The sequence below is a fragment of the Zea mays genome, chromosome 3, assembly GCF_902167145.1.
Source record: "Zea mays cultivar B73 chromosome 3, Zm-B73-REFERENCE-NAM-5.0, whole genome shotgun sequence".
NCBI lineage: Eukaryota > Viridiplantae > Streptophyta > Magnoliopsida > Poales > Poaceae > Zea > Zea mays.
This window is the reverse complement of record NC_050098.1, coordinates 155763215-155788089: the sequence shown is the minus strand read 5'-3', so window position 1 is coordinate 155788089 and position 24875 is coordinate 155763215. Positions and strand designations below refer to the sequence as shown.

The window sequence follows — 24875 nt, the reverse complement described above, 5'->3', positions numbered from 1 at the left end:
GATTGGACTGAATCAAATATCATGTTCTTCAGTGTCATCAGTAGGACCAGCAGTAAGCAAGTCATGGCTATTACTGCATCACATTTTAGCACTCGGCTGTTAGTATATGGCCAATTGTTTCAAGTTCAGGTGGAAATGTGTATTTGTGCATCTGCTTCCCTGACTGTTATTCTAAAACTCATCTTCAGTCCTTGGGGATTTTGCAGAATAGCTAGAGGGCATGAGAGATGGTGAAGGAAGGTAATTTCAACCTTCGGTTTTTATTATGTTGACCCCAGCTTATGTAAATCTTGTTTTTGGACAAGATGTGTAACATGCCTAAAATCTAGATTTTTTTGCTTCATCGTACCTGGTTTCCCATGATGCCTAAAATCGGTGCAGTGCCCTGGGCGACCGCGGCGGGCGACGCCCCGGCGGGGGCCGCAGGTGGTGGTGGCGGCGGCGGCGGTCCGGCCGGCGATCCAGTTCATCCAGGGCACGGACGAGCAGACGATCCCGGACGTGCGGCTGACCAAGTCCCGGGACGGCACGAACGGCGTGGCCATCTTCACGTTCGAGCAGCCGTCGGTGTTCGACTCGTCGGCGGAGCTCGGGGACATCACGGGCTTCTACATGATCGACGACGAGGGCGTGCTGCAGTCCGTGGACGTGAGCGCCAAGTTCGTCAACGGCAAGCCGGCGCGGATCGAGGCCAAGTACGTCATGCGCACGCCCCGGGACTGGGACCGCTTCATGCGCTTCATGGAGCGGTACTCTCAGGCCAACGGCCTCCAGTTCGTCAAGAACTGACGAGCCGGCTTTGAGATCGATTGCCTGCCTGCTGCGCTACGTTCTGCTTGCTTGCTAGTGTTCTTTTTTTTTTCTTTCCTTTCTCCCCTGTGCTGCGCCCCTGGTGTTGTGATTGTGACCTGCTGTGTGCTTGTGAGTGATTTTTTTTTTGTAGAGAAAAGAAAGAAATATGGGAGGTTTGTTTTGCTCTGAACGTTCATATGCCTGGCAGGATCGGACTATTAATTCTCGATCGGACTCGGACATGCAAAATCTTAACAAACTAGTAGATAATCTCAGATTCCTAACTGAATCGGACATGCATGGTTTTGCTAGCCACGAGGACCCTATATAAATGGGAGGCTATCGACGGAAGCTACCGCAACTCTCCTTCAACGTACGATCAACTCGGAACTTCCTTGTTGCAAGTAGCTCGCTGCTGCCTGGTGGTAGACGAATCAGGGGCGAAGCTGCCTTAAGGCACAGGGGTCACCGGACCCGATGGAATTTGTTAAATCCAGTGTAAAATACTGTTTAACACTGTTCAGCAATGTATTTGACCCTAATAATTCATGGAGCCGACCCCGGTGGATCCATTTTCTGGCTTCGCCTCAAGGAACGATCGGGATCAGCTCGTCCCTGACAGCAGAACGCCGTGTCGAGGCATACAGGACAAGCATAGAGTTCTTATCGCGACAGTCGACAACGAGCGGTGATCGCCGGTTCACGTTGCACCTCAGGTGCTACGTGTCTGTGCACGTCAGCACCGGCAACGGGCGACCCAACCTGGTGCTCATGTACCGCCGCCAGGACGCCGACACGAGCTGCCTTGCGCTCCCGGACGACGAGAACGGCGTCCGCGACGTGCTCCACGGCTTGCTGAGGTCGACCCGGCCGCTGCAGCACCTGGGCCTCACGGACCTCGAGTGGGAGTCCCTCCTGTCCCAGCAAAATGTGTCTTGGCTCGTGGACCCGGTTCTGCGGGCCCGCTACGCCGTCGTATCGGTTTGGCAGGCGGTGGAGCTACACGTGTGCTACGACGCCGTCCAGATGCTCATGATGACGTGCAAGGACAGCGGTGCCGTGGGAGGTGACACCGAGGCTGAGTGCAGCGTCTGCTTGGTCGCGCTGCGCGAGAGCGAGGCCATGGAGTTGCCGGCCTGCGCGCACACCTTCCATCGCCGCTGCATCTCCGAGTGGTTCGGCCACAAGTCGACGTGCCCGCTGTGCCGAGACGACGTGGCCAAGTATCTGGAGCCCGAGCTGCAGCGCCATTTCACCAATTTCGACTATGCCGATGGTATGGATGGCAATGGGTACGGGTATGGTTAAATAACCATTCCTAGCCATGTGTAGGGATTACCATCCCTAGCCATGTGATTGATCGTTGATCAAGGGAGAATGAAATTGCATGTGGAGCGCCATGAGCACACCAACATTTATCTTTATCGATCTTTTAGGATGTCTCTTCTACTATAAAACACAAGTAATAATGAAAATAAAGACTTTATATTTATATTTATTTCTCTTTCTCTATCTTTACTCCACCGTTGCGTTACACATTTCCATCTTTATCGATCTTTTAGGATGTATATTTATATTTTTCTTCATGTATGCTCTGGACACATTGTGCACTAACATTTTATTAGAAGATAATAATTTATATGTCGTCGAAACGTACGAGCATTATACTAATATATATATCCAAGTTTTATTGTCGTTGGTTTCTTCGTCCATATAACAGAGTTTCTGTTGTAATTGTCTACTAGTGTGTGCTATATTATTGTTCATGTTGTAATTGTCTACTGTTTAGTACGCACCACTGTTGGATTTGTTCTACTCCAAAGAATAAAATAATTTGCCAACCCCTAGCTTGATTGATCCTTCGATAATTTGACATCACATCCTGTGTGTGAAAGGAACAGATGATTAGTTTAGGCCCTAAAAATAATAAAATCATTTTAAATTTGATCAATATAAATAATACTTCCTCTGTTTCAAACATTAATGATCAAATAAGGTGACTAGGAGCCCGTTTGGTAGGGCTCTGGCTCCTCTGCAAACAACTTTAGCTCTGACTCCTTACAAGAAGTAGCTCCTCTGCAGGAGCTAGTGCCTTTTGTAAAAATTGTTTGGCAAAACAGCTCCGCTTGTATTTATTGATTTAATGTATGGAGAGAAAAAGTTATGGTAAAAAATATTACATGTTGAAAAGTTAATGTACAAAATATTCTGATGCAAAACACACCCGTTGAAAGCCTTGGGTTTGGGATCAGAGGAGGCATGCTCGTTGCTCGGGGACTCGGGGTGCTCGTGGCCAGTGATTGGCGGCAACGCTGATCCAGAGACGCGCTGGTCAAAGAACGCACGTGGGAGTGAAGGCGTGGAGCACTGCAGGAGCTAGAATTCTAGGATCTGGCTCCTGACGTGAAAACCGGCTCGCGCTCCTTGGACGGAGCTGTTTTCCATACGCCGTTTGGGAGGGCCCTAGTAAGGAGCTGGAGCTAGAGTGGCTCAAGAGCCCTCCCAAACAGGCACTAGATATGAGTGAGTGGGAGCCAATAAAATTTTGCGCTCAGACAATTGTCTTGTTTCCCAATGTCACACCACAAACTCCAAAAATCCAAATAACAGCCAAGAGATATGAAAAGTTCATGTGACATACACTAGTCAAACAAAACAAGCGAGTCGCTGAATGGCCATCGAAAAGTCTAGAACGACCCGACAATGTGCCCCTTACTCATGCTGCTTTTAGCATCTCGAATCAAAGTTCTAGTCTTCTAGAATACAAAATCAATCCAAGCAGACTCCGATTGAGCCAAAATTTGGCACACATCTTTGAAAGGTGTTTCTAAGGTGTCCAAAAAATTTGAGCTCAAACGAGTTTAAAATTCAATGTCATATTAGAAAACTCGAACTTTACTTGAGGTTTAGTTGGTGTTTTCTCAAAAGAACAAACTTGTTAGAAAACTTTCCATAAGTTGGATCATCTCATGCCCAAGGTTACAATGAATCCAGAACAACTTCTAAACCAAAGATTAACCTAAAAACATTCCCCAAACTTGTGAAGGCAAAGGTGAATTCGAAAACTAAAACTAGATGGATAGAGAGGAGAAGAAATAACTAAAAAACAAAACCAGATTTGCATGAATTGAAAAAAAACCAGAGGGAAACGTGTGGTTACGACCACATTTCCTCAAGATCGCATGAACTTAGATATCATGGTTCAAAGCATCTAAGGATCTCCTAACAAAATATAAAGGGAAATGAAGATTATAAGCTAAAGGGGTAATGAAATGTTAAAAGAGATGGCTAAACGGTTCAGTCCTCCCCTCCTATGTATAGAGTTACTCCTCTTTCCTAAACTACCCCTAGATACATAGTGCATATCCACTCAACCAACGTCAAAATGGGCCAACTCTTGATGTGTTGATCTGACGGCCACACCCTCTTCACAAAGTTGCTTCAGCTTGACGTACCCTTTATGATGATGCCACATGTCGCCTCTGGTTCCCTCTAGAACCACACCGCCGGATTTGGAGGATTAAATCCAGTGAAACCCACGAACTATCACGCTGAGTGGTTTTGAGCCTCAACCATCGAAACCACCGCGAGTAGCATGCTCAAACGCGTCACCACGTCTTATACATGTGTCCTGCCGGTCCGCGACTGTGTCGATGACACGATCCGCTCCGCCATGTCTGTCACACCCGGTTTTAGAAGGCAAACCGAATGCTTATTAGTTTGGGATTATACTGATATTCCTTTCAAGATTTCCTTTTATCTCTTCCTTCATACAGAATTTTCCTTTCCTTTTTTCTTCATGTATGCTCTAGACACATTGTGCACTAACATTTTATTAGATAATAATTTATATGCCGTCGGAACGCACGAGCATCATACTATCCGAGTTTTATTGTCATTGGTTTCTTCGTCCATATAACAGAGCTTCTGTTTTACTGCTTGAAGTAAAAAAATAATGAAAAAACACAACTACTAGTGTGTGCTATAGTATCATTCATGTTGTAATTGTCTACTATTTAGTGTGCACCACCGTTGGATTCGTTCTACTCAAAAGAATAAAATAATTTGCCAACCTCAGCTTGATTGATCTGGCCTGCGGTAATTTGACATCACATCCTGTGTGAAAGGAACAGATGATTAGTTTAGGCCCTCGAAATAATAAAATAATTTTAAATTTGATCAATATAAATAATACTTCCTCTGTTTCAAACATTAAGGATCAAATAAGGTGACTAGATATGAGTGAGTGGGAGGCAATAAAATCTTTGTGCTTGGGCAACCGTCTTGTTTCTCAATGTCACACCCCAAACTCCAAAAAATCCAAATAACACCCAAGAGATATGAGAAGTTCATGTGACATAGATAAGTCAAACAAAACAAGCGAGTCGCAGAATGAAGATTATAAGCTAAAGGGGTAATGAAATGTTAAAAGAGATGGCTAAACGGTTCAGTCGTCCCCTCCTATGTATAGAGAGTTATTCCTCTTTCCTAAACTACCCCTAGATACATAGTGCATATCCACTCAGTCAGCGTCAAAATGGGCCACATGTCTCCTCTGATTCCTTCTGGAACCACACTGCCGGATTTTGAGGCCTAAATTCAATGAAACCCGCGAACTATCACACTGAGTGGTTTTGAGCCTCAACCATCGAAACCACCGCGGGTAGCGTGCTCAAACGCGTCACCACGTCTTAACATGTGTCCTACCGGTTTGCAACCGTGTCGATGACACGATTCGCTCCGCCATGTCCTTGCGCCTGTCGCTGTCCCTAGGTGCCAGTCACTCCGCTTCTCTAGAGCCTCGATCAAGACTCATTGCTCAACCTTCGCTGCTCCTGGTCCATCGGCACGAACCCATATGACCTTCACCTTCATGAAATACGCATGGAGGGGGTGAATAGGCAAAACATAAAATTTATCACAAACTACAAAAACTAAAACCCCGATTAGGTGTTAGAACAAGAAGCAAAACTATCAAAGTGAGGGAGAGATGTTCTTCTTGCAAGTGTTGCTCTTATTATTATGGAATTTTACTTTGGGAGCAACACAATTGATTTAGAATCAAGCACAATGCAAGAGAACTTAAGGGTGTTTCATATCATGCTCTCCGTGTAAACGATTCAGTGCACCACTAGACCGGTCTGGTGCTCCACAGTTTAGCCCAATCTTTGTAAGCTTGTCCAATTCTTGTTCAAATTTATCTGGCTGCACTTGAGGGTGTTAACATGACTTAGACATATATTTCTAGTGACTAGCCAACTAGTCTAAGAAACAGATCTTGGTTGTTTTGAATTATTTATCTTGTATTCCGTTTTGGCTCAACTTGGCTCCAAAAGTGTGAAACTTAAATCCTAAGCTTTCTATCTTCTTTGGTTGGTTCAAATATGTGCTAAGGGGTGTTTAGAACTTATCCAAATTGGTGAACTACTGATAGTTTGTCTTCTCTAAAGTTCACCCCTTTTTGGCTAGAACTTAGCTTGTTATGGACTTAGAACCTTTGTTGATGATCTTATGAACCTGTGAACCAAGAACTTAGCAAGCTGGTTATTCCATATGGTTGTGATGGTCAGCAAGCACCAAAACAAATATAGAAATGGATTTAGGGCCATTTCCCTTTCAATCTTCCCCTTTTTGGTGATTGATACCAACCAAAGCAAAATAGGAAACATGTAAATTGTAACTCGTTTGCAATCTTTCAAGTGTTCATAAGATGCTAGGTTAGAAGCATTTCTAAGTGAATATGAATTGTTTTGAAATGATTAACATTTTATACCACATTTGCACCACTTGAATTTTGATTTTGCAATCTTTTTATAAGACCCTTTTAAAAGTCTTTTGCTTTTGGCCCAAAGAATTATAATTTGCATTTTCTCAAGCATTTCTTAAGTTTGAAAAGTTCTCTCCGTTTTTCAAATGTTTTTGCCTTGGCCAAATAATTGCTCCCCTGAGTAAAAAAATCTCCCCTTTGGCATAGAAAAGTTTTTCTCCTCTTAGCTTTCAAGAGGGTTTTCACAAATAAAAAAGGTACCAATTTGGAAGACTAAAAATTTTAAAAACAAGGAGGTGATGCGGTCCTTTTGCTTTGGCCGAATAATTTTTCACCCTTTGGCATTAAGGAAAAAAAATAGGGGCAAATAATTCCTCGCCCTTTTAATAATATGACAAAAAGATATAGCAATTAAGAACATGAGTTGGAACAAAGGATGTTGATACCGAACGGAGTGGAAGAGCTTCCTTTGCCTGAAACTTCATTTCCCTTTCAATTTGAGACTAAGCACAAAATAGTGATGTGGGTGGGATTGGGTAAAGGCTGAATTTTATGACCGTTTAACTATTATATTATTATTATTATGATTCAATTTGTAGATAAATATGGATTAAATCTCCCTTTTGTATTTTCAGATAGCCCATTTGACAGTTACTATATGAATTTTCTGAATTTCTTTAGGAAACCCATTTCTTTCTACATATTCCAACAAGCTCTGATACATTTTGTAGGGTTCTACTGTGCCATTGGTTGTCAAATGGGTCGATACAAGAAAGGAAAGGAAGGCTCAGAAAGCATAAAAAGCTCAACTACAGCCATCTAATATGCGCAATGGAAGTCCAATGCAGCAGTCTTCGGTATTTGGAGCTTTATTACAGATGGGATATTTGCCTCAATACAATGGCTTTGGCTATCAGGTGTCTTCTGTTGTTCTTTTAGCCTTGTTTACATTTTGCAACAATATCGTAGGAAACGCTCAATGGTTATACCAAGAGCAGCACTCTTCTAATGGTACCCTGCTTTCAAGTTTCTTTCTTCATAAATTCTCTCCGCCGATCCTTGTTCAGAACATACGATTTGTTAACTTCTGTTCTTCTCGTTCATATGATTTGTCAAATGTTAAGTATTTGGATTGCTTCCTGCTTGTTCTTTGATAAGCATATAACTTGCAGCTTAAATAATAGTACGTGTTATATATTAAAACTCCAAAATCTTTTTGCCGTAAATGGTGACCAGCCTCAAATCTAATGTAGTGTGCTTTATCTCCTGTGTAGCCACCATGGACATATGGACTTACGCAGTACCCTTCGAGCCTGTTTGTTTTAGCTTTTGTCTGATGAGCTTTTCTGAGAATTTTGCTGTGGAGAGAATCTGAGTATCGTACGAATTACGTGTGGATGGAGATGAAGATGTTTATACGATTTAGGATCTAGAAAGTGAAGGATTTCTATTTTCGTAACGACTCGACCGATTTTTTGTTCACATAATTTTATATTGTTATTACCAAAATGATTCTTATAAAAGCTATTTAAAACATTAGGTGTTTGACAGTCAGCAGCAGATTCTGGTGGCCAGAAGCTGCTGAGAAGCCAAAACAAACATGTCAATATCCCCTATTCAAAATCAAGGCCCCTTCCAGAATACGGTTCAACCTCCTTAATCAACGGAACACGATTAGAAGGGTGAACCCTGAACAAAGTGTCTCCCAGCTCAGTTCAAAGGTCATTTAACGCGATGCAGCTAGGCAGCCCACATTGTTTTCTCTCCTCTCTGTTCAGCTCACTCGCATTCTTGGAGATTCGTCGCAGCAGCACAGCAGCATCAGTTTGTACCATGAATCAGATCTCGCTTGTACACAAACAAAGACTTACCGATTCATTCAATTGCTACCTCCTCTGACAGCCGACTTGCATGCTAGTAGAACGCATGTTCCGAACATATCTCAGGACATGGCATGGCTGTTTTGATGGGTCAACAAAGTGAGACAGGACGGGAAACAAGCAATTGCGAAGGAAAATTTCGCCAAAAAGACAAAATTCCAAATCCAAACTGAATAACAACATTTATTTACCCATATTTCAACACAACACAGGCCAGCGACGAAGTCATCCATCGTTGGCTGAACAACGGAGCTGTAGTGGCACGTCGCTATGTCTCGTAGAGCACCGCCCCAGTAGGGTAGCGGTGCAGATGCACGGCCCTGGCCTTACAGCCGTAGTTGTACTGCGCGAAGGGCACCACGGTGCCGCCGCCCGTGATCGTCATCGGCGACGGCGCCACCTGCAGGAACATGTAGTTCCCGACGAAGAGGTCACCGACGTAGGGCCGAGCGTTCCTCAGCCAGCACGCCACCCTGGCGCCCGACGCGCGCACCAGGGCCCCGGCCGCCGCCGCCCTCTGCCACAACGCGCGCGCCAGGGCACCCCAGACTCTCGCCCTCCTCAGGCGCCTGCTCCGCCGCCTCGCCACCGCAAAGTAGTAGGACCGGTATGAGTCCTTAATGGCGGCGGCGGTAGCAGAGCCTGCCATCGTGGCAGGAGGACGGGGAGGAGAGGGGGCGACAGCGGGGAGGAGCTTCTTGAGCTTGTGGTAGGGGAAGCTGCGGCGACCCATGGTCGCGAGTCACTATTAGAATCAGCTTCTTTGTCGAGTATCTCAAGCACTCGGTAAAGACTCGAAAACAATCGTTAAAGACTTTGCGAAGTCTGACACTCGGCAAAAAAAACTCGGCGAACTGTACATCAGCTACGACTTCTTTGTCGAGTACTTTTTATCGTGCACTTGGCAAAGTCTTTACCGAGTATCACCCAGTACTCGGCAAAGAAAAGTCGCTGTCACGACGCCAGGTAATGGCGACGAAGCCTGTGTCGAGTGTCCACTGTACAGACACTTGGCAAAGAAGATTCCTATGGGCCCCTTTACCACATCCTTTGCCGAGCGTATTATGTGGCACTCGGCAAAGGCTCTATCTTTCCCGAGTTCCCGCTGAACTAGCACTCGACAAATAGATCACCCGCAGGCCCCTTTGTCAGTTCCTTTACCGAGTGCATTTGTAAGCACTCGGCAAAGCTTGCTTCTTTGCCGAGTGCCAAGGCCATATCACTCGGCAAAGAGGCTTTACCGGTGTTCAGGTGTGCGTTCTTTATCGAGTGCTATGACCTTGACACTCGGTAAAGAATCTCTTTGATGAGTGTTACACTCGTCAAAGTGACCATTATACCCCCTTTTTATTTGTTTTTTCTATTCCATCAAACAAACAAAAGATATATCACATAATGATCACATATACATCACAATTATCACATAATCATCACATACATGATAAAGACCACATATTTCACAAAAAAACACAAATCTCACAAGTTTTTCACATACATGTCTATGTTCATACCAAGGTTCACCAACATAAGTATCACACAACTCTAAAACATAAGTTTTTCACAAACATAAGTTGTTGGGGACTTGTTCTCAAATGCTATGTGTTGGGGGCCTTCATCCTCCGAAGGTCCTCAAAAATGTGATTTAACAATATTTTCCAAGTGTGACATGTAAACAGGTACCTTCGGACTCGGGTCAAAAGCATACATAATATGGAAAGCATGATCGGGACGAAGGTCGAGTCAATCTCGAAGCTATGTGCAAAAAAGCTTCGGCTAAATGGCGAAAAAAGGAACCGACTTAAAGGGGAAAAGGCTATCTAGTCCTCATAGAATTGTACATAAGTTAATAATAAATGTAAAGGGCATGAATATAATTTCTCACAGGCTACGTCCTGTGCCTATAAATAGATGAACAGTACCCTCATACTGTTCATGCTGACTTGGCATTTGCTTTTGCGTCACGCTCGTACCTTTGTTTTCTGTCAATTCGAAGGTACCAAATGTTATTCAATATTGTCCTTATGTTAACTTACAATTATGTACTGAGAAATATATATATGATAAAGTTATTGTTTACATTGTTTTTTATGCTTTACATGCTCCATTCATTGCTAATATTAATACATATATGTATGATGAGATGATGAAGGTATGTCCTTCATGACCTTCATCCGAAGATCATTATATCCTTGGGGAAATAATGCTTCGAAGGACGAAGGGCATTAACAAATAACTTGTTTTGGTGTTGCCTTGTTCTCAATTTATAGCATTTGAGAGCAAGTCCCCAACATTGGCGCCCACCTCCGGTGAACCCTCTTTTCGACCACCTTCGGCAAGCACTGACCTTCGTCATGCCACCGAAGAAAGCTTCAGCGACAGGGGCTGCCGCACTGCAGCCACTCGGCCCAAAAACCAGGAGACTCTTTCTCTTCGAGAGGCCCGAAGCCAGAAGAGGAAGGCCACTAGTCCAACACTCTAGGAGGAGGAGTTGGACCAAGAAATCAGAAACATGGAGATAATCCACCAGCAAGTGCAAAGGAAGAAGGAGAAGATGACCCGACTGGCTCATCTTCAGAGGCAGATCGACAAAGCCACCGAAGAACTACGCCATCTTGTTCAATACGAACAAGATCGAAGGCCCCTACACAGGGAGCTTCATCAAGAAGGCTTGTTCAACAACGATGGATGGTATGATGATTTTAATCATGATACCTTTACTTTTGATGATGCTTCTCCCTTGGCAGCAGAACTGCAGGCTATCCCATGGCCCCCATCATACAAGCCACCTCAGCTTCCCATGGATGATGGTCATTCAAATCCAAAGCAGTTTTTGATGAGTTATGAAGCAACTATATCTTCATATGGAGGCAATGCAGCTGTCATGGCGAAGTCCTTCGTCATGGCAGTTCGGAATGTGGCCCAAACATGGTATTCTTCTCTTTGGCCAGGGACCATTACTTTGTGGCAGAAGCTCAAGGATATGCTGGTGACAAGTTTCCAAGGCTTCTAGACGAAGCCAGTCAAAGCTCAGGCCTTGTTTCAGTGCACGCAAGATGATGAGGACTACCTCCAGGCATATGTCCCAAGGTTCTTGCGTCTCAGGGCACAAGCACCTATAGTGCCTAATGAAATTGTTGTTGAAGCCATGATTAAGGGGCTTCGTCCAGGACCTACTGCTCAGTATTTCGCTAGAAAGCCTCCACAGACTCTGGAGAAGCTGCTTCAGAAGATGGATGAGTACATCTGGGCCGACAATGACTTCCGCCAAAGAAGGGAGGAAGCATATAGTTTCTCTAAAATGACCAGGGGCTTCGAAGGAAGAATCCACCCGAGGCATGTCAGGTCCATTCACAATTCCATCCAGAGTGATGATAGAGGAATTCAACAGCAGAGATCGAAGTATTCTTCGCAAGCTTCGGGACAGCAACAAAGCTCTTTTCGGTCGCCAGCTCCAAGAGGCAGAGGCGCCAGGGGCTTCGAAGGAAGATATGGGGACCAGCCCAGGAAAATCTACTGCCTATTTTGTGGTGAAGACAAGGGCCACAATACAAGAACGTGTCAAATCACCATCCAAAAGCAAAAGGAAATTGCAGAAGCCGAAGCCCAGAAAAATCAACCGAAGCAGGTCTTGCACACTGCTTCGTGTCATTCACCCTACATACCAGAATATGTGGGTAATCATCCCGCAACTTCTGTTGCTTCGGCTAGTCAGCCGCAAGTTTCTTGGCCACAGCTTCCACCTTCACCGCCACTACAGCCTGCCTACTCACGAGGTCAGCAGCTAGAAGGGAGCCAACAGACCCATCAGCAGCGAGATTTCAGGGAGGGGTCTGAAGCTCGCACAGTTAACAGCACTGTGCTGGAATCAAAACACATATATTGAGAGATATCCTACCTTTGGCACAGTTTTACATTCGTTGTCGTTTTCTTTTTAATAAGGAACAATTAATGTAAACCTAGTTTTCTTGCTATTTTTTGATTCTCTGTACTAGCTTCGTTTATGTCAAAATGAAATATACCTTCGTCACAGACTCATGAAAATGCCGAAGCTACAAAGAGATATTCCTTTGGGAATGCAGTGCTAAAAATCGCAGTAAAAGTTTCACTGAAGCTACAAAAAGTCGTTTTTAAAGAATGCATCGTAAGTTTGTCGATGCTTCAAAAAGCCATTCCTAAGGGAGCGCAGCGTAAGTTTTCTGCTCAAAAGTCGTTCCTTAGGGAATGCAGAGCCAAATACCACCTAAATATAAGGCGAAGCATGAAAAGTCAACGCGAATACCGCCGAAATAGAAGGCGAAGAAGTTCAAAAGACGTTCCTTAGAAAATGCAGAACTTACACCGAAAAATAAACGGTGCAGCCGAAAAGTAAACGACAAAGAGATTTCAGTCATTCCTTAGGGAATGAAGGTTATGGAAGAAGCTTCGGATGTGTGTGTTTGGGCATTCATTTGCACGATACATTAGCATCATTCATTGCATCATATCGCATAGCATCACATCATACATCATATCACAACAATGATATGAATTGAAAACAAGGCCGATCTTCGGGCAATGCTGAAAATCACAACTTCATCAGTTCTGATGCGTAAAAAGCTTTTCGAAGCATTGATGTTTTACAAAGTACGGATGATTTTTACGAAGCATAAAGGCTCTTCTTTACGAAGCATGAAAAGAAGGAAAGGTGTTTTTTCGCCGAAGGCTCAAAAACGGTATGTACATAAAGTTTCATGCATCGCAAAGAACTGAATTACAAACAATTCATATATTACATTCAAGTACCAAATATTACAAGCATAGTTCAGCAAATGTTACAATAATATTCTAGAAATGTTTTTACAATAGCTACTCTTCTTCCTTCAAAACTTTATCTGCAGCTTCGGTCAGCAATTTGGTAACAACTTCGTCTACAATAGCTTCGGCCATATTAATAATCTCTATTGTTTTCTTTGTCTTTGGGTCATACATTGGGTCGAATGGCTCTAGGGGAGGAGATAGTGCAGCTGCGGTAGAAGACATGAATTAATTCGAAGTCACAAAAATAAACAACAATAAAGTTAAAAGACGTTGAGTAATACCTATTCGTCTTTCAAGTTCCGCAACTTTTTCAGCTGCTTTCGCTGCTTCTCGAGTGTCATGGATGTCTTTTTCGCTCTTTTTCATTATTTCATGGGCCATCCCTTGGCCACCATTTTCCCAGATATCAGTAAAAAAATTTCCACCTATTGAGCTTGCTTCGGCCGAGGGGTCCTTCGTATCGTCGATAGAGAAGGCAGCTTCGGCCTAGGCCAAAATTTTAACATGTTCGCACCCTGCCTTCTCCAGAATAGCTGCAACTCCTCTCGCGCCAGAGAAGGCACAGACGTCCCCACGATCACTCAAAATCTCTTCAAAGGCTTCGGCCTCACCACTGATCCACTCAATTACACCCTCTGGATCGCCCCTTATGAAGTTGTCTTTACTCAAGTACACGCCCACGTTGGCGAAGCTAGTTTTTATCTTTTTAACGCATTCCACATATTTCTCAAAACATTTTTCTTTTGATGCACGGAGTTCTGCAACTGTCTTTTCAAAATAATTTTTCCAGTAATCACTGGCATCTCGTTCAGCTTCGGCAACAGCGCATTTTAATTTGGCTTCAGCCAGTTGTTTTTGAAGGTTTTCAATCTCATTCCTTTGGTTTCCAGATTGAGCTCGAAGTTAGCTTCATCCCCCTTTGCTTTGTCCACCAATGTAAGTAGAATTTTGTCTTTTTCCAAGGCTTCGTTTCTCAGCTTGATAACCTATGTTCGAAGGTTGTTGAGAGCAATAGTGCAGCTCTCATCTTCAGCATTCTTTTGTGCCCTTAAGGCGTTTCTAAGTATTAAGCTCTATACAAAATAATGAATGGATTAACATAAGAACAAAAGACTAATTCAAAATTCATAAACTTCAAAATTCACATTTTGTATCTTCAGATTATTGTATGCAAGGCTATCCGCAAGATCGTCCTTCGTCATGGTACAGAGGCCAACTTCGAGCTTCGGAAAACCCATACTTCTGGCTATCTCCCGGCAGACGGATAATTCTTTGTTGTCTGGGAGGCAATACAAGAAGTCATCTTCATCCGTACCATTAAACACTAGGGCCCCTTTTGGGTACTTCAGTTCTCGGGCATAGTGTTTAGCTTCAAAAATTTCTTCCTTAGATAATCTTTTTCCCGAAACATGTCGAATGATATAATCAAGATATTTGGAAGGTGCTTCGGGAGCAAGGGATTCGGCTTCTTTGGCCATATTTCTCTCAAAAGCTATATCAGTATTTGGAGGTACTTCTTCGTCCCCTTGCTTGGCTGTGGCAAGCTTCGTCTCAACTGGCACTGTGGATTCGGCCTTGGTTCCAGCCTCAATTGTTGCAGTTTTATCTTTCATCTGCCTAGTATTAGCTTCAGCCTGCGCCTCGGCACTTTCGGCAACCTTCTTTATGGAAGAAGGGCGTTTAGAGTTTGTTTTCTCCAAAATGTCTAATACATTTACCATCCTTTTCCTTCTAGGGGTTATCGCAGAACTTTTTTCTGCCTTCAGCACTGTTGCTTCTGCTGAAGGACTTAGAATCTCGAGCATCTTTGTTGCTTCTTCAGTTTTTGATTTTTTAGCCTTATCTTCGTTAACCCTTGTTTCAATAAGCTTAGACGAAGGCGCCTTCAGCATTACAACCGACTCTTTAATCTATGTGGGAGGAGCAGGTTCTTTTGCTTCAGCAACCGTAGAAGTTTCCCCGCCAAACTCAGGCACTGTGGCCGGTTCGATGTAGCGCGGTCGGTGGGTAAGGACCTTCAACTTTTTTCTCTTCGGCGCAGGCTCGCTTGGAGCAGCCGAAGCAGCAACCTTTTCAGAAGTTGCACCCTTTCTTTTCTGCCCCCATGGCGGGTAGCGATAGAGAGGGTACACAAATCCAATAGCATCAAAAACCCTATTTAATCTTTTCTTTTTTCGGCTCCCGAAGGCCGCAGATAGTGCATTATCTTCAGACTTGGAGTATGCTCCAAGTAGCTCATCACTAGTATTTTCAACACACTTCAGCCAGTCATCATCTGGTTCAATAAACTGGTCTCCAAACCTGAAGGTATATTTCAATCGAACCAGACCACCTTCGCTAGGGTTAGTGATGGATTCTTTTGGCATTTCCCAATTGTCTATCAGTGGCCATATCCTGTAGGCTACATGTTCTTGAACTAAGTCTCTTATCCTAATAAAAGAGCAAACTGTGCTGAAGGCCCTTCGGCATGCTTCGTCTGCCTCATCAATTTCTACCTTCGGCTTTCGGAGGCCGAAGCGGGACCAAATGGGTTGCATGATGATTTCTTTAATATCTTCTCTTGCCTTCAAATCATTTTTCACGTAAAACCACTCTTCCATCTAGGCCCCAGGCCACCTCTTCCGAAACGTTGGCACCGGGTAGCTGGCCCCAGAGCGAGCAACGAAACTATAGCACCCAAAATTGTTATGATATTGTTCTTTACCCCAGGGCTTCGTCTCGTACGAAAGTTCGTGCATGCTGCAAAAACATTTTGCACTTGGCTCTAGACCTTGATCCTCACAGCCCAGACGAAGATCCCCATTCTAATAACTGCTTCGGGAGTGATCTGATGAAGGAAAATCTGACACGTCTTCAAAACTTCAACCACAAATCTGCTCAACGGAAACCGAAGTCCAGCTTTGAAGAAGCTTCGATAGATTACAACTTCATTTTCTTCGGGAGCAGAAACGGCTCTGTCTGCGTCAGCCCTCACAATAGACATATCTCGGGAATACCTTCCTCTCATATTATCAAGATGATTCTGTTTGTTAGTTGATTTCCCAAAGACTGCATGACTTGGTCACCAGGGCCGATCTTCAGAGTCTTCGCCCCCACTCTCCACATATAGCTGTCACTATCATCAGTATCTTCAGACAAGCCTTCCAGAATTTCTTTAGTAATCTTCTCTGTATTCGTTTTCGCTATTGACTCAACAAATCCAGCAGTCTTCTCCTCAAGAAGCTTCTCCTCTTCGGTTAGCTTCGTCTCAGCAACTGTCTTCTTGTCTTAAGACATCTTATCTTCCGAACTGATGAAAACGTGTCCTTCAAACCGAAGCTAAAAAGCTTGAGAGCTATCAAGCGCTAGTAAGCACAAGTTAACAAATTGAGAAAATAAGGCAAATGGCACAAGCAGTGTATCAAAATGCAGGCGGTGTGAGATCCTATTTATACGCCCAGCACGCTCCAAGTTGGAGGGCCCCGTCTATCATTGACTGTTGCTATTCTAGCAAAGAAAAGGTGTTTTTTCGGACCTTCGGCTTAGGGCCTTCGTCCATGTCGCAATCTGAATTCGTTATTCTAAACAAATTAATATTGCGAGGGGCTACTGTTGGGGGCCTTCGTCCTCCGAAGGTCCTCAAAAATGTGATTTAACAATATTTTCCAAGTGTGACATGTAAACAGGTACCTTCGGACTCGGGTCAAAAGCATACATAATATGGAAAGCATGATCAGGACGAAGGTCGAGTCAATCCTGAAGCTATGTGCAAAAAAGCTTCGGCTAAATGGCGAAAAAAGGAACCAACTTAAAGGGGAAAAGGCTATCTAGTCCTCATAGAATTGTACATAAGTTAATAATAAATGTAAAGGGCATGAATGTAATTTCTCACAGGCTGCGTCTTGTGCCTATAAATAGATGAACAGTACCCCCATACTGTTCCCGCTAACTTGGCATTTGCTTTTGCGTCACGCTCGTACCTTTGTTTTTTGTCAATCCGAAGGTACCAAATGTTATTCAATATTGTCCTTATGTTAACTTACAATTATGTACTGAGAAATATATATATATGATAATGTTATTGTTTACATTGTTTCTTATGCTTTACATGCTCCATTCGTTGCTAATATTAATACATATATGTATGATGAGATGATGAAGGTGTGTCCTTCACGACCTTCGTCCGAAGATCATTATATCCTTGGGGAAATAATGCTTCGAAGGACGAAGGGCATTAACAAATAACTTATTTTGGTGTTGCCTTGTTCTCAATTTATAGCATTTGAGAGCAAGTCCCCAACACTATGAGTTAAGAACAAGGCAACACAAAATGTTAAAGGTTATTGGCCTTCGTCCTCTGAAGCATTATCTCCCTTAGGATATAACGATCTTCGATCGAAGGTCATGAATGGCGTACTTTCATCATCACAGTATATGTTAATAAAAGAAGAAGCATATGAAACATGAGAAATAAAATGAATAATCATACGACATCATTAATATATCTTTATTATATCATCATGGATAAATAAGAACAATATTGAATTACATTTATACCTTCGGCTTGACAGAAGGCAAAAGTCCAAGCGTGACGCACGAATGAATACAAGTCAGCGTGAACAGTACGGGGGTACTGTTCATCTATTTATAGGCACAGGGCGCAGCCTGTGTAAAATTACAATCACGCCCTTTATGTTTACTATTGACGTAAGGACAATTCGACGAGGACTAGATGGCCTTTTCCCCTTTAAGTCGATTCCTTTTCCTTCCGCTGAGCCGAAGCTCCCTTGCGCGTAGCTTCGGAGCTGCGTCATCCTTCGTCTCGACCATGCTTTTCATATAGTATACTGTTTCATTCTGAGTCCGAAGGTACCTGTACACATACTACACTTGGGAAACATTGTTAAATCGTGTTTTTGAGGACCTTCGGAAGACGAAGGTCCCCAACAGTAGCCCCTCGCAGTATTAATTTGTTATAACAACGAATTTAGACTGCGACACGAACGAAGGCCTTAAGCCAAAGGTCCGAAAAAACACCTTCCCTTTGGTAGAATAGCAATAGTCAATGACAGATGGGGCCCTTCAAGTTGCAACGCACTGGGCGTATAAATATGAACCCACATCAGCAACATTTGATACGTCATTTCTAGCATTCGCGTTATTTTCTCAAACTTATTAGCTCTTGCTCACTAGCTCTCGCCTGATTTTCAAGCTTTTCGAGCTTCGGTTTAAAGACGTGTTTTCACCATGTCTGGGGAAAAATGACTGAGGAAAAGAAGACGACTGTGGAGACGAAGTTGTTTGAAGAAAAGAAAACTGTGGATCCTTTTATCGCCGGGTTTATTGAGTCTATGTCAAAAACAAACACAAAGAAAATTACTAAAGAGATACTAGAAGGTTTGTCTAAAGATACTGATGACAATGATAGCTATGATGTGGAAAGTGGAGACGAAGATTATGAAGATCGGCCTTGGTGACCAAGCCATACTGTCTTCGGAAAATCGACTATTAAACAGAGTCACCTTGACAACATGAGAGGAAGGTACTTTTGTGACATATCTATCGTGAGAGCTGGCGGAGACAACAACGTCCGAAAATGAAGTTGTTATCTACCGAAGCTTTTTTAAGGCTGGTCTTCGGTTCCCTTTAATCAAGTTTGTGGTTGAAGTGCTGAAGATATACCAGATCTTCCTTCATTAGATCACTCCCGAAGCTATAATTAGGATGGGGATTTTTGTCTGGGCTGTAAGAAGTCAGGGGCTAGAGCCAAGCGTGAAGTGCTTCTGCAGTATGCACGAGCTTTTATATGAGACGAAGGCTACTGGCAAAGAACAGTACCACAACAACTTCAGTTGTTATGGATTTATCGCTCTCCCCAACGCAAGCCACCCGGTGCCAACATTCCGGAAGAGATGGCCCGGAGCCTGGATGGCGGAGTGGTTTTATGTTAAAAATGATTTAAAGGCAAGGGAAGACATCAAATAAATCATCCAGCGCCCCATCTGGTCTCGCTTCGGCCTCCGAAGGCCGAAGGTGGAAATTGATGATGCTATTGAAGCATGTCAAAGGGCTTTTAGTACTGTTTGTGCCTTCATTAGCACAAGGGATTTAATTCAAGAGCATATATCCTTCAGGGTATGGCCACTTGTGGAAAGCTAGGAAATGCCGAAGGAGACCACCGCCGATTCTAGTGATGGTGGTCTGGTCCGACTGAAGCATACCTTCAGATTTAGGGAGAAGTTTGATGAGCCAAACGACGACTGGCTGAAGTGTATTGAAGCTACTAGTGATGAGCTACTTGGAGCCTACTCCAAGGCCGAAGATAATGCTTTGTCCGCAGCCTTCGGAGGCCGGGGGAAGAAAAGACTGAACAGGGTCTTTGATGCGATTTGTGACGGAACCTCCCAAGTCATTAGGCCCACCTACAGTTGTCCTTGTCCAACAGACCTCAGACAACCCTACAGGTGCCCCTGAATCACTTGACAAGTTCGGTATCTGCTGTTCTTACCTTTCCCAAGAGTGTTTCACCCGTCACACAGACATTACAAATCATCATAGATACGGAAATGCAGAAGTAGTTACATAAACTTACCTTTATTTAAAAGTAAGATAGAGTTATAATATTACAGACCAGGATATAATTAAACAAGTGCAGAGTATTATTATTATTACAGAACCAAGGGAGGCAAAAACCCCTCCCAATAAGTTTCAAACAAAAATTTTTTATGGAGGATCCTTTCCTCCCGCCGTTTCACTCCTGATGTTCTTCCTTCGGTACCACCTTAGAACAGAAGCAACAAAAGTTTGTCGCTTCTTCACCTAAAAACAACAGGGAATAAAACCTTGAGAAAAGACTCTCAAGGGGATGCTGGCTTTAAAGGTGTCAAGGTAAGGCTTATCGATGATCAATGACTCTGTTTGCAGAAATGCTTACTAAAAGTGGATCCTTAAAAGTCTAGTTTTATTTGTCAAGTTAAGTGAAACTACCTGCAACTAAAGTTCTTTCTACCCTAGTTCAATCACTTGACCTGCACTAGCCAATTTCTTAACAACCCTTCATCTTTACTGGAGTTCTACGTGTAAGTCAGTGACCAAGTCTTCATAACCGCGAAGGTACGGCGATCCGAATCGATTATACTCAGCTGAGGATCTCCAATCACACGACATATGTAGCACTTAACCCTTGCATCTGTCAACTCGCCATCGGGGTTCTTAAGACCAGATTAGGTTCACGCCAACCGAGAGCACAGATACACCACCGTCCAGCCTCTTGCCACGGAGGGTACACGCTACTCTCGCCATCTCTCCACTCCCATTGCGTGGTATCTTATTCTGGCCTTAGTCTGCCCGAGGCAAAGCTTACCCATGACGAGGCATGTGACCAGTTAAAGGGTCCTCGGCCATCAAGCCTACATCGAGACAGTCCTTAATCGACTCAGACAGAGACACTACACCGAGACTCTCCTTCTCGTGCAAGTCACCCGCCCAGTCTTAGCTTAATCATTTCCAATCCCAAAGTTTGGTACTTGGCAAAGGTACATCTTTTCCGATGTTGAACCCATCATGGCCATGATGGATCCACCATCAAATTTTATTTTCAAAAACATCCCTCCCACTTTGCCACATCATCTTTTCTAAAAACAAAACCTTTTTCTTTGCTAAAGCAAGACTAAGCATAGTAAAAACTTTTTATAAAATAGGGATTCAAAGGAAGGTAATCAAATTCAAGGAAGGTAATGCAGGAATTGTTTTATCAATCAACTCCTATCACCTAATGCATCAAGCAAGTGAGAAAGATTTTAAAAGAGTCAAGGAGGTGGCAAATGCACCGGGGCTTGCCTTGGTTTACAGGTGATTCAGGCTCAGTTCCACAGATGTCAAAATAAAAACAGCTGTCGGCCTGATGTTCCTGAGGTGGTGGTGAAGTCTTCTCTCCTTCTACTTCAACTTCTTCTTCGTTTTCTAAAGTTAACCATACATAATAATGAATGCCCATGTAATGTTCATGAGAATGCAAAGATAATAAGAGTTTATTATCTAAGGTCTTGAATACAATTTTCCTTCACGGTTCTCCGAGAAACTAGGGTTTCCGGAGTCAGTAAAGGAATTCAAAGGGTAGGGGGTAGGGTTTTGGGTTCTAGTCATCAAACAAGGTCCAAATCAAATCAAACTCTACCTAATGCTTCTAAATAATGTTTAGAGTTCATATAAAAAGTTTGGGGATTTTTTGAATTATCATCTATTTTATAAAAAATCCAGGAACAATGTTTTAGGTTATTTTAAATGCTCCAAAATTCCCCATTTGATCTAAAAATCATGATTCTATTTTTATTAAATACTATGGAAAATTAGGAATCTAAGAAAATTGGTTTGACATTTTTAGGATTTTTCTTCAATTTTCTACAGATTTCCAAAGTTTCACTAAAAAATAAAAAGGAAAAGCTGAAACAGTACTGGGCCGAAAGCAGCCCGAGCGGCCCAGCCTGCACAGGAAAGCGCGCGCGTCTGCGCCCGCGTTGATGATTTGCAAAAAAGCCCTCAATGATTCATTATTCCATTAAGAATCCTGGCTACTATTTCTTGTGTCGCTGACCTTTTCACTTAAGCCCTCCACCCTTCTTTTCTTTACACGCTGAAATCCTCGACGGCGCACCGCACAGGGAGCCAAGCTCCGGCGAGCTAGACTGGCCGGAGGGAGCCAAGACTGGTGCTCCCGAGTGACTGACACTGAATTGAGTCCCCCCCCCCCCCCCCGAGCATTTCCCCCAACTTAATTTCAAGAATGGCGATCTAATTTGGTCTGGCCACGGTGACCGCGCGGATGAACCAAAGGACCATGTGTTCCTGGCGATTGGCGGCGGTCTAGTTCAATCAGGTTAATCGACGAGCATCACGGGTTCACGAGAACACTCAAACAAGAGAGTAGAGAAGATGAGAGGACCTGTATCGCGCTGACCACAGCAACCTTGGTTCTACGGTGTTCTTGACCGATTTGGGGGTAATCCCAAATTGAAGTTCTCTAGGGGACAATTCAAGGCACAAGTTGGTGTGTGGGTTGCTTGACTACCTTGCGGAGCCGATGACACACTCAATTTATAAGAGAGAAGTAAGGTGGCTGGTGAATTTAGCGAAGACGCGTGGCGGTCGGAGGAGGGGAGCTTACTGGCGCACTGGATTGGTGTCCTATTACCATGGCAGTCACTCCGGTGATCAACAGAGAGCGAGAGCAGGTCACGGCGATGTGGTGGAAATGCCTAGACACGTGGCACAAGGCCGGAAGGCGGCAGTCACCGGCGTGCTTATCGGGTTCCACCGCGACGAGCTCTGTACGGTGGCCGGAATACTTTACTGGCCGGAACTTATCCACGATGATGATCTTTACACGACTTCAAGTGTTATCCAGTTGATCCAATCGCGAATCACGCCGACGAGGGCACGAATCACGGTGGGGGATCGTCGGCGGTGAGATGCGTTGGTTTTCTGATCTTGTTCAGGCATTGTACCATGGGAGTCACCATCAGCCGACCTGACAGAGCAAGTTCAGGTCCAGATTTCTCCAAATCTTCTATGGTACCAAGCCCAAACATCTATAGCAAAGTTGTTCTACTACAAAAGATCTACAACTTTGCTATATCGACTTGGGGCAAATTCCTTGAAGTTCTTGATCTGTAGAGCTCCAAAGATGACCCAGTACCACTGTTAGTCTGAATTTCAGACTCCAATAGCCTGACAGCTCGACTTTGAGTGTGTTTCTCTCCCATTTCTTCATAACAACTATGCTTACACTCTTAAGCAAAGTTATTCTCCTTTGATAGGTTTACAAATTTGATGTGGTGACCTAGGGTAAATTCCCACTAGTTTGGAAGATATAGAGCTCAAAAGTGGAGTCAAAATCATTGAATTTTCAGACTTAGCCCTAGAACACCCATGGGGTATTTTTGCAAATAGGTCCTAAATTCATGGTTTAGCTTGCAAAGATTCATGATTGTGAACCAATTGACTTTATATGTCTTGACATCATAGTTTTTACACTTTAGTCCAAAAGTGCACTGATTTTGCACTAAATCCCCTAGGGTTTAGGTTTAAGGTTTTCTAGGGTTCCAATTAGGGTTTTTGGTATCTCAGGTGTGTAAATGTAATGTAGGTCCATTCTTAGGAACATTTTATGACCATTTCACTTAAACTTCAGGGTTTACTCTATTTGGGTCTTGCTTTACCCTTCAGATCCCTATTTAAGGTTAAGTACCCTACACTAGGATCTTATTTGCAAAATGCCATAACAATACAACTTGCTTGAAATTTTTACCTAGTAAATGCATCTTAGGTGTGTCAAACATATGAAATGCTGATGCTTATGATGTTATGCTTAGGTTTTAGTAACAGTAACACCAGGGGTGTTACACGATTGGCTTCATATACCCCGATAATCACTTCTCGCTGCGAGGGCAAGGAAAAAAGAGGAAGGCTGCCGCTTCGGCCGCCACCGTTGTGCCGAAGAGCAAAAAGGTGAAGGTTCTGACCCACCAGCCGTGTTATATTGAACCGGATGTGGTGCCCGAATTTGCTGAAGGAGCCTCTTCAACTGCCGAAGCAAGAGAAGCTGCTCCAATTGCATAGAGCATTGAAGAACCAACTTTAATGCCGAAGACGCTTACAGTCAAGCCAATTGAAGCTAAAGTTGATAAGGCTGAAGAGCCAAAGACTGAAGAAATAAAGAAAACGCTAGAAATTCTGAGCCCTCCAACAGAGGCAAAACTGCCTAAGGTGCAAAAGGCTTCTGCCGTGACTCCCAAGAGGAGGATGGCCAACGTGCTGTGCTGTGATGGAGACTACAAAGGCCTTGAGCCCTACTCCTACGAAGAAAATTGCTGAAGCTGCCAAAGCGCAAGCCGAAGCCAAAGCCGAAGCTACAAAAACTCAGGCTGAAGCCGAAGGTGGGCCTTCAATGCCCAGCGAGACGAAGTCTATCACGTCTGAAGTCCAAGCTGATCAGCAAACTTCAAATACCATTCTGATAGTAGGGCAAGATATGGTAGAAAGGGCAAAATCTCCTGCCTCCAAAGCACCGACCGAAGCTGCTGATTACATTTATCGACATGCTTCATGGAAGAAATTGTCCGAAGATGAAATCGCGGAAGCAAAGCATTATGCTCAAAACTGAAATATCTGAAAGGACCCTTAGTGTTTAACAACACTAATGATGATGACTTCTTATACTATCTCCCGGACAACAAAGAAATATCCGTTTGCCAGGAGATAGGTAAGAGCATGGGATTCACGAAGATGGAAGATGGTCTCTCGATTTTGTCGAAGGATGATCTTGCTGACAGCCTAGCATACAACAGTATAAAGGTATAGACATTAGCTTTGAATTTGAGAATGAAGTATTTTATTTGTCATGCTCAATTCTTTCTTATCTTTTGTTATAGGGCTTGATTCTTAGCAATGCCCTGAGGGCACAGAAGAATATTGAAGACGAAGGCTATACAATGGCTCTGAATAACCTTCGTTCAGAGGTGATTGAATTGAGGAACGAAGGTCTGAAAAAAGACAAAATATTAATTTCCTTGGTGAACAAAGTAAAAGAAGATGAAGCTAATTTCAAAGCTCAGGCCGAAGCTCAGAAAACTGAAATTGAAGACCTTCGGAGACAACTGGCT

The 24875-nt window shown here is 43.6% G+C and overlaps 2 protein-coding genes across 2 annotated transcripts; one reads left to right on the top strand and one right to left on the bottom strand.

Moving 5' to 3' along the window:
* Positions 1–369: 369 nt before the first annotated feature.
* LOC109945128 (photosystem II reaction center PSB28 protein, chloroplastic) lies at positions 370–1016 on the top strand (the record flags this gene model as incomplete). Its single annotated transcript, XM_020550942.1, has 1 exon — positions 370–1016. A coding segment is annotated over one exon (420 nt), but the record flags the coding sequence as incomplete, so codon positions are not given.
* A 7395-nt stretch (positions 1017–8411) lies between these two features.
* LOC103650784 (uncharacterized) lies at positions 8412–9188 on the bottom strand. The gene has a single exon (XM_008676351.3). It carries the CDS (start codon positions 9170–9172, stop codon positions 8708–8710), a length of 465 nt encoding a protein of 154 aa, XP_008674573.1. The 5' UTR covers positions 9173–9188; the 3' UTR covers positions 8412–8707.
* Between the last annotated feature and the right edge of the window lie 15687 nt (positions 9189–24875).